This window comes from Trachinotus anak, unplaced genomic scaffold (genome assembly GCF_046630095.1).
Source record: "Trachinotus anak isolate AG129_WGS33_773 ecotype Australia unplaced genomic scaffold, CSIRO_AGI_Tana_v1 ptg000008l, whole genome shotgun sequence".
Taxonomy (NCBI): domain Eukaryota; kingdom Metazoa; phylum Chordata; class Actinopteri; order Carangiformes; family Carangidae; genus Trachinotus; species Trachinotus anak.
In genome coordinates, this window is record NW_027273859.1 from 25210785 (window position 1) to 25226434 (window position 15650).

General features: G+C 41.4%; 1 protein-coding gene across 22 annotated transcripts in view; it reads right to left on the bottom strand.

Annotated features, from left to right (window-relative positions):
- The window catches only part of camk2b1 (calcium/calmodulin-dependent protein kinase (CaM kinase) II beta 1), a 77112-nt gene that overhangs the window by 59944 nt on the left and 1518 nt on the right, over positions 1-15650 (bottom strand). For all 22 annotated transcript variants that reach the window (XM_071483764.1, XM_071483752.1, XM_071483760.1 and 19 more), the window contains exons 2-5: positions 11862-11956; positions 1354-1413; positions 784-838; positions 115-180 (exon numbers count right to left, since the gene is read on the bottom strand). In XM_071483764.1, the coding sequence (XP_071339865.1) occupies positions 115-180; positions 784-838; positions 1354-1413; positions 11862-11956 (276 nt within the window). The remainder of the gene's footprint in view (positions 1-114; positions 181-783; positions 839-1353; positions 1414-11861; positions 11957-15650) is intronic.

Genomic DNA, 15650 nt, shown 5'->3' on the forward strand with positions numbered 1-15650 from the left:
AAAATACATACAACTAAAAAAAAAAAAAAAAACAACAGGCAGGAGAAGACACAGAACATTGAAGGACCAGGAGATGCCCTGTCACACATACAGGAGTGAAGGCTGTGCTCCTACCTGGCGTCGGCCTCGCTGTAATACTCTCTGGCTACGATGTCCTCAAACAGTTCACCTCCGGTCACCCTGCACGCGCACACACACACACACACACACACACACACACACACACACACACACACACATTTATTAAAGCAGGGATCTTTGGATAGAAAGGAGGTGGGGGTGGTGGGGTGTCAAGACTACAAAGCAAGGATTCCTTCATTTCTTCTTTCCTGTGGCACCCCCTATCCCCCCTTCCTCCCCCTTCCCACCACACCGTTACCATAGAAACTAGAGGGAATTGCCGAGAGATGGATGTGGAGGGCGTGGGTGGTGGTGGTTGTGGGGAAATATAGGAGAGAGTTATGTAACTGTATATGTAGGGAAGGGTGGGGAATCAAAGGTGTAGGTGGGAGAGGAGAGGAGAGGAGAGGAGAGGAGAGGAGAGGAGAGGAGAAGAGAAGAGAAGAGAAGAGAAGAGAAGAGAAGAGAAGAGAAGAGAAGAGAAGAGAAGAGAAGAGGAGAGGAGAGGACAGGAGAGGAGAGGAGAGGAGAGGAGAGGAGAGGGGAGAGGAGAGAGGAGAGAGGAGAGAGGAGAGTGGGGGAGAGGAGAGGAGTAGAGAAGAGAAGAGAAGAGAAGAGAAGAGGAGAGGAGAGGAGAGGAGAGGAGAGGAGAGGAGGACTTACAAGTCAAACAGGAGGTAGTGGAAGCCCTCCTCTGATATACTGTCATGAAGACGAACTGGAAGAGAGAGATAAACAGATTGAGGGATAAATGTGTGTTTCTCTGTATTTATCATTATTTTAATGTGTATTATCATCAGTTCCTTGTTGCAGTCTTGCTGGAACCTGGTGGTTTTAAAAATGCATCCATCCTTGGCTCCTCCATTTTTAAATAACACAGAATAACACTGCTGCATTTTAACTGGCAGGATTAAAAAAAGGAGAAGCATGGGTTAGAAACCAGAGGGGGTCATAATAACTGAGTATATATTTTCAGTATGGTAGGGGTTTATGGCAAGAAAGGGGTCTACTTCATCAACAGAAATAGGATATAAAGGACATAAATGGAAATGAAGTTAAATTTGTGTATTACATGACTGTCTATTGCTACTAATGCTACATTTTTATGATAATGAGGTTTAAATGTTTAGTTTATACCATCAAAGTGATTATAAAAGGCAGTGGAAAAGCAAAACCGAAACAAACGCTGTGAAACTGAGGCTGGAGCAAAAATAGAAAAAGACACATCCTCACCGATGTTGGGGTGTTTCAACAGGCGACAAATCCGAGCCTCTCGTTCCAGCTTCTGGTGATCTAAAGGGCAACGGAGACAGAGAGACAGAGAAGAAGAGAGAGAGAGAGAGATAATGAGGAGTTATTCTTAAAATCCAACTGCAAATACACCGTTTCATTATGACCTAATAATGTAGCAACCCCCTTTGGACCGTTGAGCTAAATGTGAAAATGTCAAAATACAGTGGTGAGACATGTTATTTTACAAAGTTTGATAAAAATCCGCTCAGATAACACACACACACACACACACACACACACACACACACACACACACACACACACACACACACACCGACAAACAAAGTACAGCAGGTAGATCCACGCAGTGGGCGTAAATCTGAAAAAGCTGAAACGCTTTAATGAGATGTGCTGCTTCTCCAGGTGACAGGATCAGTGGTGAAGTACATCATCTTCCCTGATGCATGAATAGATTATCAGATTAAAGGTAAGACAGTTAATTCAATCCATCTATTGGAATGAAGGTCGGATGTTAACGTGGAGGCAGGAATCAACAAATACAAGGCAAAATGAAAATGTTTGCCAGTTTGAGCGCTCCTTATTAATAGTCACATCATAACAGTAGTGGTAGTCAATAGTCATTGTTGTCCCATTTGACTGTACAGCAAAGGTAATAATGACATTTCCCCGAACACAGCCCAAGTTTTATTCAGGAAAATAGACTCATGGTGTAGAAATAAATTTCAGGCCACGTTCATGAACACGTGAGTGAGTAGTGAGTAAAACATGAGCCCTTAGGCAGCCTGTAGTAGCTGGATTGATTAATACAGCAGCAAATCTCGCCCGTTAGACAAACACAATACGGACGACTGAAAACACTTTCTAACCCCAACACCAAATCAGATTGTGTGTATCCTTGAGGTCTAACAAAATGTGCTGCAAAATGTGCATTTCCTGCCTCTTAGAACATCTGCAAAGGGGATTTTTTTTCATTGTTTACATCCATGTTTAATAACTAGCATCATCTTCTTCCCTGTATTTGCTGATTTAAAGCTGCACAAAAAAAGCCCCACAGTACGGAAAACGGGGGACACATATTTTGTTCCCCAAAAAAGAAAAAAAAAGAAAAATTCATTCAACCTATTTCTGTTACACTGTACCAACTATATATAACTATATATATATATATATAAATAAAAGTTATGCTAAAAAATATTTTTCCGTTACTAATTCAAAATTTTATTACATTATCTGCGTGGAAACTTTATCTGTTGACATCTTCATTAACCACTAAGCAGACGTACTGTAGAAAGCTCAGAAGATAATGTAACCTTCAAACTCCCCTGATGACATATTTTTTCTTCTTTTTTCTTTTATCTTCAACTCCAATATAATTTTTAGCAGGATATGTATTTTAGATCATGAAAGCATATTTATAATATTATAATATTTATAATATTTTATTTGAGTCACAATAAACATCTACTAATGTATTGTCTGATAAGTGTATTTGTTGTGTATGTAGATTATGTGTTTACATGTGTTTGCGCATATATGCTTATATAACAGCTTAATGATGCTAGCCAACCTGGAGTCAATGGTTATCAAGCAAGCAGCAATCTCTGCCCACGTACAAACACACACACACACACACACACAAACACACAATAGGGGGTGGACCACCCTGTATGTGCATGCCTGCTGAGCACGACAGAGAGCAGAAACACATGTGAAATGCATGTGTTCACCCACACCCGTGTACAAGTTGCATGGGCTTAAAAACACACAACCATGCACATACTGTACACACATACAGTACATACAGGCGCACACAAATAGACAGGCAAAACACATGTGCGCACACTCACGCTGGCACTGAGGAGTGACAGTGAAGCGTAAGCCCAGTGATTATAGTCTTAGAAGATGAGAGGAGCGAGGCGGAGAAAGGTTTGGAGGAGCGTTGAAGGGGGGGACAGAAGAGGAGGAAGGAAGGAGGAAAAACGCGAGAGCGATTACCACACACAAAGCCCGGTTGGTGTCTTTCTGTTGCTGTTGTTTCACCGACCTACCGCCTGCTACTTCGTTTCTTTTCCCTCACTCTTATTCATTTGTTCTTCAGTTTTTCATTTTGGTTTTGGAGGAGGCTATGGACGCACCAGAATGTTTTTTCATTCAATTTCAAAGATAATCTTTTCGCAGTTTATCAGCGTGTTCAGAAATACATTAAATATCATATGTTAATCATTGGGGAAGAGGTATCACGAGGGGAAGAGCACTGCCGCTCTCTCCCTGCAGCTGAACTCCCCCTGACTGTCTGACCTATCCCGCGTTTTGAAAATTTCCAACTGTCCACTTGTGCCGAACACTCCCAGATATGTTACACATCGGACTACAATGTCAAATGGTAGAAAACATGTCATAAGCAAAAGCATCACATTTCATTCTGTCAGTGGCATCTGCTGACATTGCTCTGCAAGTACAGAATTGGCTCAGAGTAAGAGCTATGGTTCCTCTTAGCTTAGCGCAGCAGATGGCCAGACAGAGCCTTTGTTATCTACACGTCTTTCCATGACTGTGTGACTCAAGTGGAAATACTGTCATATTGCTAGATGTGATGGTAAAAACTATTCATTGTTTTAATTAAATAATAATGAGAAATTGACTGTCTTCATCCTTGATTTCTTCCTACTTCAGTGGAAACTATAAATAATATATCAACTGAAAGTTACGATTAGCTCTCTTCCTAGCCTCACCTCAGCTTAAGATCCTTTGAGATTGGAAAATCATATGTATCACAGAGTACTTGTCTTGGGATTTACAGCTGGATATGCCTGAAGATGAGATATAAAGCCTCCCCTCTAACAAGACACGTTGCTCTTCAGGTCCTTTATCCCAGCTTTACCAGGGTGGCTGGATCAATGGAAGATAGACCTACAGCCAACCCTGTGAAAGACGGATGACCTGCCAATGGTAGAAAATTCATACAAGGCTTTGTACTGGCTTCTGGGTGAGGGGCAGAGTTAGGGTTTAAAAGGCAGTGAGAGCTGTGGATGAATTTGCAGGGACGGTCTGGGGAATCGTAGTCTTTTTTGATGTTCCCACAGCTGAAGTTCTGAATACAGATGGTCAGCTAATCAGCTAGTCAGTGTTTGCTCTGGGTTTTGTAGATGCTGAGAGTAAAAATGGGTTAGTGGTTGAATGGATGTGTGATGGATAGTGGCTGCGTGGACAGAACAGATGGATGGATGGATGGATGGATGGATGGATGGATGGATGGATGGACGGACCGGTTAATTAACAGACTTTGTTGATGTGTCATTATATTAGCTACTTATTACGTTCCTGTCTCCTAAACATTATCTTTATATACAATTGGAATTGACCTGCAATAGCAAATGTGTTTTGTAGGATATGTAATTGTTATTGGATTAGAAAATGAGGATATGTTCTTAATTTCCGCATTTGGCAAGTCGTAAATACGCTGATAGTGAACTTATTAGTAAAACGTTCACAGACCAACCACCACTGCTTACATTAGGTTGACCCTTGAAAGGGAAGTGTGTATCAAGATGATCAGCGGAGGAAACATCAGTGTCTCAGCCACATGTTTGAGCCTCAGTCAGACCCAGACTCAGGAGTTTTTGAGACGACTAGAAGACGTTTTAGAACAGTATACAGTTACTTGTTGTTTCTTAGCTTGTAACTGGCAGTGGCTGACACAGTGTTGGTGGCTGTGCTGATGAAAGAGTAGTGCTTATCAATATGGTTAGCGTTAGAAAAAAAACATCAGAGAGACTTAGCCACATGTTTGAGTTTCAGTCAGACCCAGACTCCGATGAGGACTCTGTTGTGACCAAAAACCCGCAACTAGCAGATGCATCAGAACGGTGAGTGTAGTTAGCATCTTCTATTTGTTTATGCTGTTTGTTAGCTTGTAACTGGCAGTGGCTGACACAGTGTTAGTGGTTGTGCTAATGCAAACTCTTGTTCTCTCTACTGACAAGGTTTTGGGTTTATTTTCCCGGGCCCCCCCCTGCCCGCAAGTTGACAGGATTGGTTCTGTCAATATGGCGCATGAATCTCTAACTGTCTGAATCAGTTTTTATGAGACTGTCATTAGTTGTTAGTTCACTGCAGTTCCAAGGTGGAAATGTGCAGTAATGGCGTTGTGTCACTCATGACATGTATTATATGAAAAACATCAGATGACATGTTAACATAATTAAATGCTTGATTTTCATCAGTATTTACTTCAATAAATGTTGTGCTTTATTCATTCAAGAAAAAAAAGACATTGACTCATTAATGCAGCCAGTGAATATATTGCCACCACAATTTAATTAGGAAAACAGTTGAGTAGTATATGAACATTAATCCGACGAGAAACGGTTGGACAGGTTGAGGCTGGTGAAGTGTTTAAAACCTAATGTGAACACAAAATTTTTACACTTTTTCAAATGTGTCTGGTTGTAATCTTTAAATTGAATCGTTATAGAAAAATGAAACTGCATCAGTGACAGACAATTAGTGTGATTACTGTCAGCTTTGTAAAAAAAGATTCTTTATGAAGTAAACATGTTTAAAATTGCCTATTCTATAGGGTAAAAAAATATTTTCTTCTTCTTTTTTTCTCCACATAACACAAATTGGATCAAAACATAACCTCCTTGGTGCGTTGCCTACTGTAATAAGTTTACTGTCCGCAACTGTGTCCATGTAGCAGTGGTAATGCAGGCTGCTTTAGAGCTCTGTGACCCAGTCAAATATTCATTTAGTCAGCCAGTCAAACAGCCAATCAGTCAGATACCAAATCCAGCGTCTCTGATGCAGCAGGGTAAATAAGAAATGAGAGGAGAGGGCGGGGAAAGGAAGGAGGATGAGGACTGGTCCTGAGGGGGGACGAGAGTCGAAGCGGAGAAAAGAGGACAAGCAGGAGGAGATAGGTGGCAGAGAAGAACAGAAAGGCACTGAGCGTTCACTGAGTGAGATAACCCAAGGACAGCATTCAGTGAAGTCTATGGGAATCTACAGTGTATGCTGGAGGAGCAGAGACGAGAGGAGAGGAATAAATTTGGGTTAATCATCACCAGTGAGGACGGAAGTCCCAAGAGGGGAGAAGATGTAAAAAGACAGCCAGATATAACCATTGTTCAGTGCATTTGACTCGCAGCATCAGCATGACTCTCACCAGCTGCAGCAATCTGCACTGTGGTCAGCCATGTGTAGGTCATGAGTCCTGCTGTTTCCTACGCATTTTACAGTAACGGCATGACAGAGGGACACAGTGTCATAAAACAGCCTCATCCCTAAGGAGGGAAGTCATATCACAGCGTCAGAAAATGTCAGTTAGAAAGAATGAGTAACAAAATCATCTGTAATCCCCTTGAAGGTGGTGCTGTGTGTCATCTTTCAATTAAACTGCAACATGAACATGAAATCGTCACGTGTTTCTAATAAACCAGGAGTTAGTTATAATTACAGCTAAAGTGATTTCATATTAAGGCTTTACAATAAGGTGTAATGCGCACTCAACTGAGAGGACTACATCTGTCCTGGTTATTTGACTTTGACACAAAGCTGGCTGGCCAAAACCAGGTCAGATCATTGCTACTGCATTGCAGGTGAATCTCAAACACCACACACACACACACACACACACCTGGACATACATACACACACACGAGCACAACTGCTCTCTATCATGATAAATTACAAGGCCATAGAGCAACCTCTGGCATCCCGTGTCCAGAGATCACTGCCAATAAACAAGCTCTGTGATTGGCTGGAAGCCTTGCCCAACAGACCTGCCCTACATTTCCTGTTGACATGTGTTGGATTGGCATTAACTGTTTGGCGGCTGCTGAAGGGGAAGGGGTGAGGTGGGCTGGTGAGGAGATGTTACACACAGAGGAGAAACCTGGCTGTGTGTTGTGTGTTGGTATGTTATAAAATGTGCAATGTTTTTTATCTTGTCCTTCCTCCACTTTCATGCACACAACCAGGCTACAACTATATTTAATCACAAACTGATAAATGCCTGTGTTGAACAGCATAACCGAGTTGGTGTTTTATGACTTTTGACTCAGTGAATCATCACAGCTTCAAGTATTTAGACTACGATAAACAAGAAATCCTTAGTCTCTTCTGGTTGTAACTGTGATAGATTCACCGTCCAGTTGACTGAGCGCATTACAGTCTCCGCTCCTCTGCTACTGCTGTCTGAATATCTGTATGAGTGTGTGTGTATGTGTGTGTCAGAGAAAAAGAGAGAGAGTCAGATGAGAGTCCCGTGCTAAAGGCATGTAGGCGTACAGGCGCATGGCCCTCAGCTGCCAAGTGCCTGGGGTGCCTTCTCTCACATGACCCCTCCCTCCTCTCGGCTACCATCTCCATCTGCTGGTCCTAAACAAACGCTCCTCTTAAACTGCTGCGACCGGGGCTCTGAGCTCACCGACCTTACCTGCTGTCTGAGAGATATTACAACAGCAAAACGACCTAAACCAAATCCCACTTCTAAAGTAGAGCAGCAAGTCGTCGTTACTGCCAAGAAACCTGGCTGCGGCAGCCCATGTCAGATAGGTCATGGAGCTATAATTAGGACCTGGAGTAGAAGTAGTATGCAGCAGCTCTGCCGGCTCTGCTGTTTCATAGAACATGGTTCATCCATTAGTAAGGAGCGCAGCACAAGCCTCGCGCACCACCAAGTCAGGTCAGATCAGTCCTGCTATCAAATGTTGAAGCAGGGAGATTATGCTGTGCCTCTGAAATATGGTGGAAAGCTGCAAGCAGCTGCACCCCCCGATAAAGCAGCTGGAGTGAAATGTATAGGTCCAACGATAGCACAACCTGTAGGTGAATTATTCATTCTCTCTCTCTGTGTGTGTGTGTGTTGTATTGGGTCTCATTAAGCCACTCACTGGGATTGACTGCTAACCTCCTGCTAATAGCAGCAGGATTATCTAGGATGGGTTTAATCTCATTAAAACCTGCTCGCTGCACTGACATATAGTCAGAATATGACAAGAGTGACATAACTGCTGCCAAGGACACTGGGACACAACGTTCAAATTACAATGTAGATCTAACAAATGGTTGTTTACCATCTTGTTTTTTTTTTTTATTCTATTTCTTTGTTTTGATATAAAGAATAAATATATATAATAATAAATTCTGAAATAAGATCTCACTGTCTTACTGTTTCCATCTTGTTGTGGAGATACATCATGTGCAGACATGCACACCACTAGGGCTGCCTCCTAAGAGGGTTAGCCGACCAAATTTTGATTGGTCGGTTGGTCAAGGGGGAAAAAACTCCACAGAAAGTGGCAGCAGACATCGTCCCTGCGGGTATTAGACAGTAATGTGATTGAGCATATATTTAGCACTAAAATAATAAGCATTATTTAGAAACGTAGCGCAATGAACAGCAGCAACAACTTTACTTTTCCTAATACACATGTGTCACAAGCAGGCAACTCTTAGGGGACACAGTATGTCCAATATCAACACAACCTGTGACCACAGAGCAGCCTGTTACAGTAGTTACATACATGTATGTCAGACAGGAAATACAAAGCGTGGGATTCTTTTAAGAGAATAAAAGATGACTGCAAACATTCAGCTCTCATCTATCAACTGCAAACAACACCTGCCATTTGAAACATGTAAGAAGCCTGATGTTAGCCACTTAGCGCGGCCACTCGCGCTAACATACAAATTCAGAATCATGACCACTTTTTCCGGTGCCATTAAGAGACGGCTCGCTTCCTTTACATGCTTGTAAAATTTATATTTTAGTCAGTCTCATGTCACATTGTGATGTAGCACAGTGTTAGCAATGTTGCCTCTACCATTCTTTCCCAGGACTGGACTCAAACCATTTTCCCCCAGAAAAATATAAATTAAACTAATTAAATTAATATCATTTACGTGTGACAACTAATTGACTAATGGCTTAAACTGACAGTCATCCATTATTTTTGAAAATTTGACATGGCACAGTAGAATAAAAATAAGACCTGAACATGCCACGCATTCACGTAAGAAGTACCGCATCAATTTGGGAAAGTGGAACAATGTGATGTGAAGATTAGTGTGACACTTCTGGAGATGGCGAAGTAAGGAAGCTGAGACAACTGAAAAATACAAATACATGACAAACCTCTCACTGGCTGAACAAGAGAAAAAAACGTTTGTTTTTGCCAAATGTCTGCTGTGGCTGGAAATAATACGCTGAAATACAAGGCCAGAAGTGCGTTACAACATCATCTAAGTTATTTATCAACACTACAGTGTCGTCATCACCACTTACAGAGCATTATCTCACACATGGCCCACATACAGTGTTGATATTTTAATAATTATCCAGTAAGAAAGTATTTCCCTCACAAACAGGTGGGTAGCACAGACAAATCATGTGCCTCTAATTGAGACCAACGCTCATGAGAGACAGACAGATATGACCAGACATGCTGGGTTGATGCCCTCTGCTAATGCCTGTTAAAATGCCTGTTCCAACACACTCAACATTTTCACACACAAGCAGTGGCCCCGTTTGTGTGTGTGTGTGTGTGTGTGTGTGAAGGCAGGGTAACAGTTGAGTGTCAGTGCGGTGCCACCTGGCAGGGCCTCGGCAGTGGGTCTCCAGTTACGAGGCTGCAGGGGCAGCAGGAGATTTACACGGGGCAAGTGGTGGTATGAAGAGCCACAGCGACCAATCTGGAGCCCGATTGGTCCTCGTGGCATTTGGCCTTGCCTTTGACTTAAACTGTTACTGCCGCGAAGCTTGTGACACAAATTAAAGTTCTTAAAAGAGCTTTTTTTTTTTCCTTTCGTAAAACATTTATATAGTAAAACATTATATTACATTTGAGGCATTTAGCTGAGACTTTCATCCACTTATTTAAACAGTGTAACAGTGGAGGCAGCTTAACTTCGTCTTCTTAACTTCTTCAAGCAATCGATACTAAAGAACTTAAAGCTAAGAGCCTTAGTGCTTTTATAAAAAGATCATTTAATGGCAAAATGCCAGGAAAAGCAACAAAAAGAAATGACAGAGAAATCTGTCATTAAATCAAACTGACTTTAACATGATGAACTGAAAAGAACGATTTATAAAACATGACTTCCACCATCTTTCTTTAGTCAAATGTAGCACTGTGACCAGTTATTGTTTTCATCATTGATTCATGTGTTGATTATTTTCTCAATTAATTATTTATACATTGTCTATGCAATGTCTGAAGATTGTTAAAAATACCAACAATTTCTTCAACAGACAGAGACAGTGAAAAGCAGCAAAACGCTCATATTTGAGAAGCTGGTACAAGGATTTTTTTGGCAATAAAATAGCCTTTTCTGTTTTTTTGCTTTGTGTTTCTTTTAAATAATTGATTGTCAGAACTGTTGAGGAGTATTTTACAGATGTTCATGAAACACTGTTTACTTTACTTTATTAATTTATTTATCATGTACATTTCCATCTGCAGGTCGTGCTGTGATACAGGTTGTCTACCTATGAAACCAACACTTGTACTTTGATGATTTGATTCTATAATTTTTTGCTTTTCATTTTTTGCCTGATTTTGCCTGTTTTCTAAAACTCTGGACTAAAACCAGTTCCCTCTACTACGGGTGCTGTGACACCAGTGCTGACGATCACCATGATATTTAAAAAATGAAATATTGATATTGTGTTAACAATACACATATGTTAATATCATGATGGCAGATGTTAGGCCTTGTGGATTGCTTGTTTATCTGTTCATGTGGTTTCCTTTTCACCATCCATCACATGTAATTGTTCTTTTTGTACACTTGTACAGTTACACTTACAGACTCTCTTTCCACCTGCCTACACTCATATTTAAGAGATAAAACACGTGAAGGTGACTTAACAATAACAATAATAATAATGTTATTATTGTTATCACACATTTTCTATAGATATCAAGAGAAATATTGTGACTTCTTTTGCCTATGATAATTGTACCCTCCCCTCTACGCTGGGGTGGGTATCATTGCTGCTGTGTTGTTGTCACCCATGTGTTCCCGGCTGCTGTGAGAGCACAACTGAACTGGGAACCTTGAGTCCAGGACACAGAATTACAACCACTGAATCCATCAGTTACAAAGATTAGTATCATCACCACAGTATAGTACTAACTGCATTTCAACTTCTGTGTCACAAGCCTCTGTGACTGCTCTGCTGTCGTCCTTTTCTCATAAAGTTTTGTCCTACGCAGCACCATCTGACCGCTCACGGCTGTTAGGTACCTTATAACTGTCTACACTGTAGGTGGTGAGGTGACCACAGGGACAGAGAGACTATCAACAAATTAGTCTTCTTTGTCTGGTTACACATTGTGATTTTAGTAGTTTCTATTATTTTACAACAGAAAAAATACAACTGTACTGTTTTTGTTTTAGACCCCACTTTACAAACCACCACGCGCACACTGCAGTGGCAACACCTGTAATAATAACCCCAGAAATAATGCTGTGCTTACCTCTTGCAGATAACTTTTTGGTGTTGATTATTTTGGCAGCATACTCCTGTCCTGTGCACAGCTTAACACATCTGCGCACCACCGAAAAGGCTCCCCTGTAAAACACAGAGAGGACATTTGTTAAGCTTTGGTGCCTTCCTATAAGTGGACAATTCTGTAACACACCAGCACACACACACACACACACACACACACACACACACACACACACACACACACATTTTTCATCATCATTTAATGAAAAGGTATCATCAGGACACCTGCAACTTCCTGAGGAATGACAGAAAAAGAGTGGTGGGGGTCCTCGGCTAGCTTGATGCATTTTTCCAGGCCCAGTGCAAGATAAACCTGATGTCCCTTCCTCACACGTTAACTGTAACTAGCCACGTTAAGAGACTACACTACCAGGATTTGTCTGCTTAATAGGCTCCCATGAGGTTCCCCGTTCACAGTCAGCATATTCTAAACAACATGCACACACACGTGGCGTGTGAACAACAGCACTAAAACAGGCTCTCAAACACATGAGTGAATTGTTTTTACACTGATCTGACACACAAACACTCACCTCAGGCACAGAAACAAAGCATCGTGTCTTACAGCCACCTCCTCTAAACTCTGCTCTATGTTCCTGAAGTCAACTTTTGCTGTTCACAAATTTAATTAAAATTGTGACAGGAAAGACTGAATGTCTGGACGTGTTTGGCCATAAAAAAGGTCACATCTCCAACATACTTGATACTGATTTTAAAATTTCACCTGCGTTAACAAAGTGTTGCACCAGCCGACTTTTCTGACATGCTTCCAATGTATGAACCACAGCCAATTATCTTTGATTTTTACGATTTTATTTGTCATTTTATATATTCTATCTAGCTTTATTTTATAACTATCATTATTCCTTTTAGTTTTTGTTTCAAATTGTTTTAATGTTTACATTTGCATCAGCTTGTCAGTCACCTGTAACCACTTTGAGTTGCACTAACCTGCACAAAAGGTTCTACACAAATACAGTTTGACTGACTGACTGATTGAATGATTGATTGACACTGAATGTCAGCAGCCTCAATACAAAAATATCAATATCTCCCTGGCAGCAGACGAACAGCAAACTGTCTCCCACTCTGTAGAGAACTGGCCTCTGAGCCTCGGGAAGCCCTGGCTGCTTTAGTTAGATCTGCCCCAGTATTGTTGCCAGTGTTGACCCTGGTGCCACTGGTCTGCCTCCACACTGAGACAGCTGCAGACAGGCAACAAGGTCAGGGTCAAAGGTGAAAGTTGTGAGACCAGCTGACCTGAGACTCAGACACTCAGGGACAAAGGTCTATGTGGGGACACAAAACCCAGCAGAACTCACAGTGGATTTCAATACTGATAAGTTTGAAATAGTTTGCACTGCCCCCCCTCTCAGGGTCAGGTCCTCTCTTGTTAGTGTAGTGCTTTACTTTAGCGCCCATGTGCGCCACTAAAAACAACCCAAAAAAGCAAAAAAAGTCACTGTGTGTGAGCACTGCATGGGCGACACCAGCCGCACACACACACACACACAAACAAACGCTTGTGTTATTGACGCCAAACTCCACAGCTGTGCCTGGAAAGTTCACTTCCAAAGTGTTTCTCACTGAGTGGCTGTGATGTTTAAGGCTGTGTGACTGATCATATCACTCATCTTCACATTGTTCCTAGACATGAAAATCCTGCATGATCTGATGGATATTTGTAAAATAATTACTTATGAGGAACTCAAAGGAGCGTATAAGTATAAGAAGACACTGATATTTATGATTATTTAATTCAGGATCTGAAAAATGCATCTTCCAACTATAATATCTGATGACGCAGAACACCAAATCTGTAATTCAAAGAACATACTCAGTGGCAAATATGGAAGGTTATTTTTAAAAACATATGAAATCCTTTCATTTTTAAAGGTCCCATTTTATATAAAGTGAGATTTCCATGTCTCTTTTGATTATAAAGCAGCTCTAGGTTCTATATTAATACTGTAAAAGTATCAAAGAGCTCCGTCCACAGAGAAATGCACACAGCCTGTATTCAGAAACTGAGCCTTGAAATTAGCCGTCAGGACTTCCATTCCTTTGTGATGTCACAACAAAGCAGTCACTGCTCTCAGCCATGGCCCAACCCCCACCCACCTGGACCCACCATTTCTCTGAGTGTTTGCCTGAGATCTGCTATATTTTTTTTTGTATCACTTAGAAAGTACACCTTGTACAGCAACGGCACAGTGCTTAATTGTCACATGCTCCGCTCACAAAGTGGCACCAGTCGAGAGAGAGCAGACAGCGATTAGCTCTCCTCAGATGGTGGATTAGTCTTACAAAGTTAGAGAGAGCGTTATCATGAGGACGCCTCGCCATCCACACCTGCGCTCTTTCCTCTGAGCTTTATGAGACTGTGTGAATCATGAGACTGGTCTATGAGAGAGATTTAGCTGTGCGGGGCGTGCAGATTAGTCTCTCACACAGGGAGCTTCAAAGCCAGTTCTTTAGACTGGAGAGTATTGTGTCGAAGCTGAGATGTATCGAAACACAGCGAGGCCCACACACACACACACACACACACACACACACACACACACACACACACACACACACACACACATTTGATCTATTGCATTCTTCGCAAATGTATTTCTTCTTAATCAAAAACCAAGAGCGGAGCGTGAAGTCTCACTGGCTTTGGGATATATTGGAGTCACACAGTTGAAACCTTCCCTGCTAACAATATTTATTACTTATGGGATGTAAGGAGAATGTCAGGGATGCAGTGCTGTAAATTAGTCTGATCCCCGCGTCTACTGTAGCAGCCAGTTTGGCAGACGACCAGATATTTATGGTCGACCACAACCCGATCTATCCCGTTGGGCTTTTCTTCAAATATCTAGTTAAAGGAACATCCCACAAAAAAAAAAAAAAATTGGAGTTTCAAACCCTCAGCTCCTTTAGGTCTCTCAGAAATGTGTAGTGTGAGTGCTCTTTCACTTTTACAGCTTTGGTTACAGTGAATTCAAATGGTGACCCAGTTCTGAGATGAAAAAAACATTCATATAAACTTCCCAATTAATTACTGCCTACCTCACCTCTCTGTTATGCAAACGATGTATTTTCACCACAGTGTGCCGACATAATGCCACAGCTTCCCTCTGTTGTTGGGGCAGTCAGCTGTTTACTGCTCATAACCAATGCAAGCAAACATAGTTGATAACAACTAGTTAACCTTTACCAAGCTCACTACAGGTGCTGTCTTCTATACATCAGGTCACTGGTAAACTCAAGTTCTTTTAGAGCAACTTTTCAGGTCAAAAGCAGTGAGTGTTAACACTCAAAAATAAAGGCTTCTGGTGGAGGATTTCTTCTATAAATCCATTAAAACTACAATTTTCTCTTGATTTGTATTTATACATTTAGATTTAGAAATTTTCATTGCACTCATGTCCCAGTGGTGGAGGCTAAACAGCATGGGGCCAATCAAGCTATCAGTAAGTAACCAGTGATATGCATGATAATCAAACAACACCAGCGTGATGCATGACACTCTGCAGCAGCAATGTAAACAATGTACACCTGATGAAGAGTGATTTCTCAATTATCCCCTGTACTCCTCCGCCCAGAGTAACTATACAGCTGCCATACAGAGACCTGAGTGACTTTGGTGACCTGAATACTGACTCTAATTATCCTATAGATTTTGTGTGGGGCTCAAATATGAACTTAGTTTCTCTGCGATTTAGTTTGACAACAGTTATTTTATCACGACGGAGAGAGG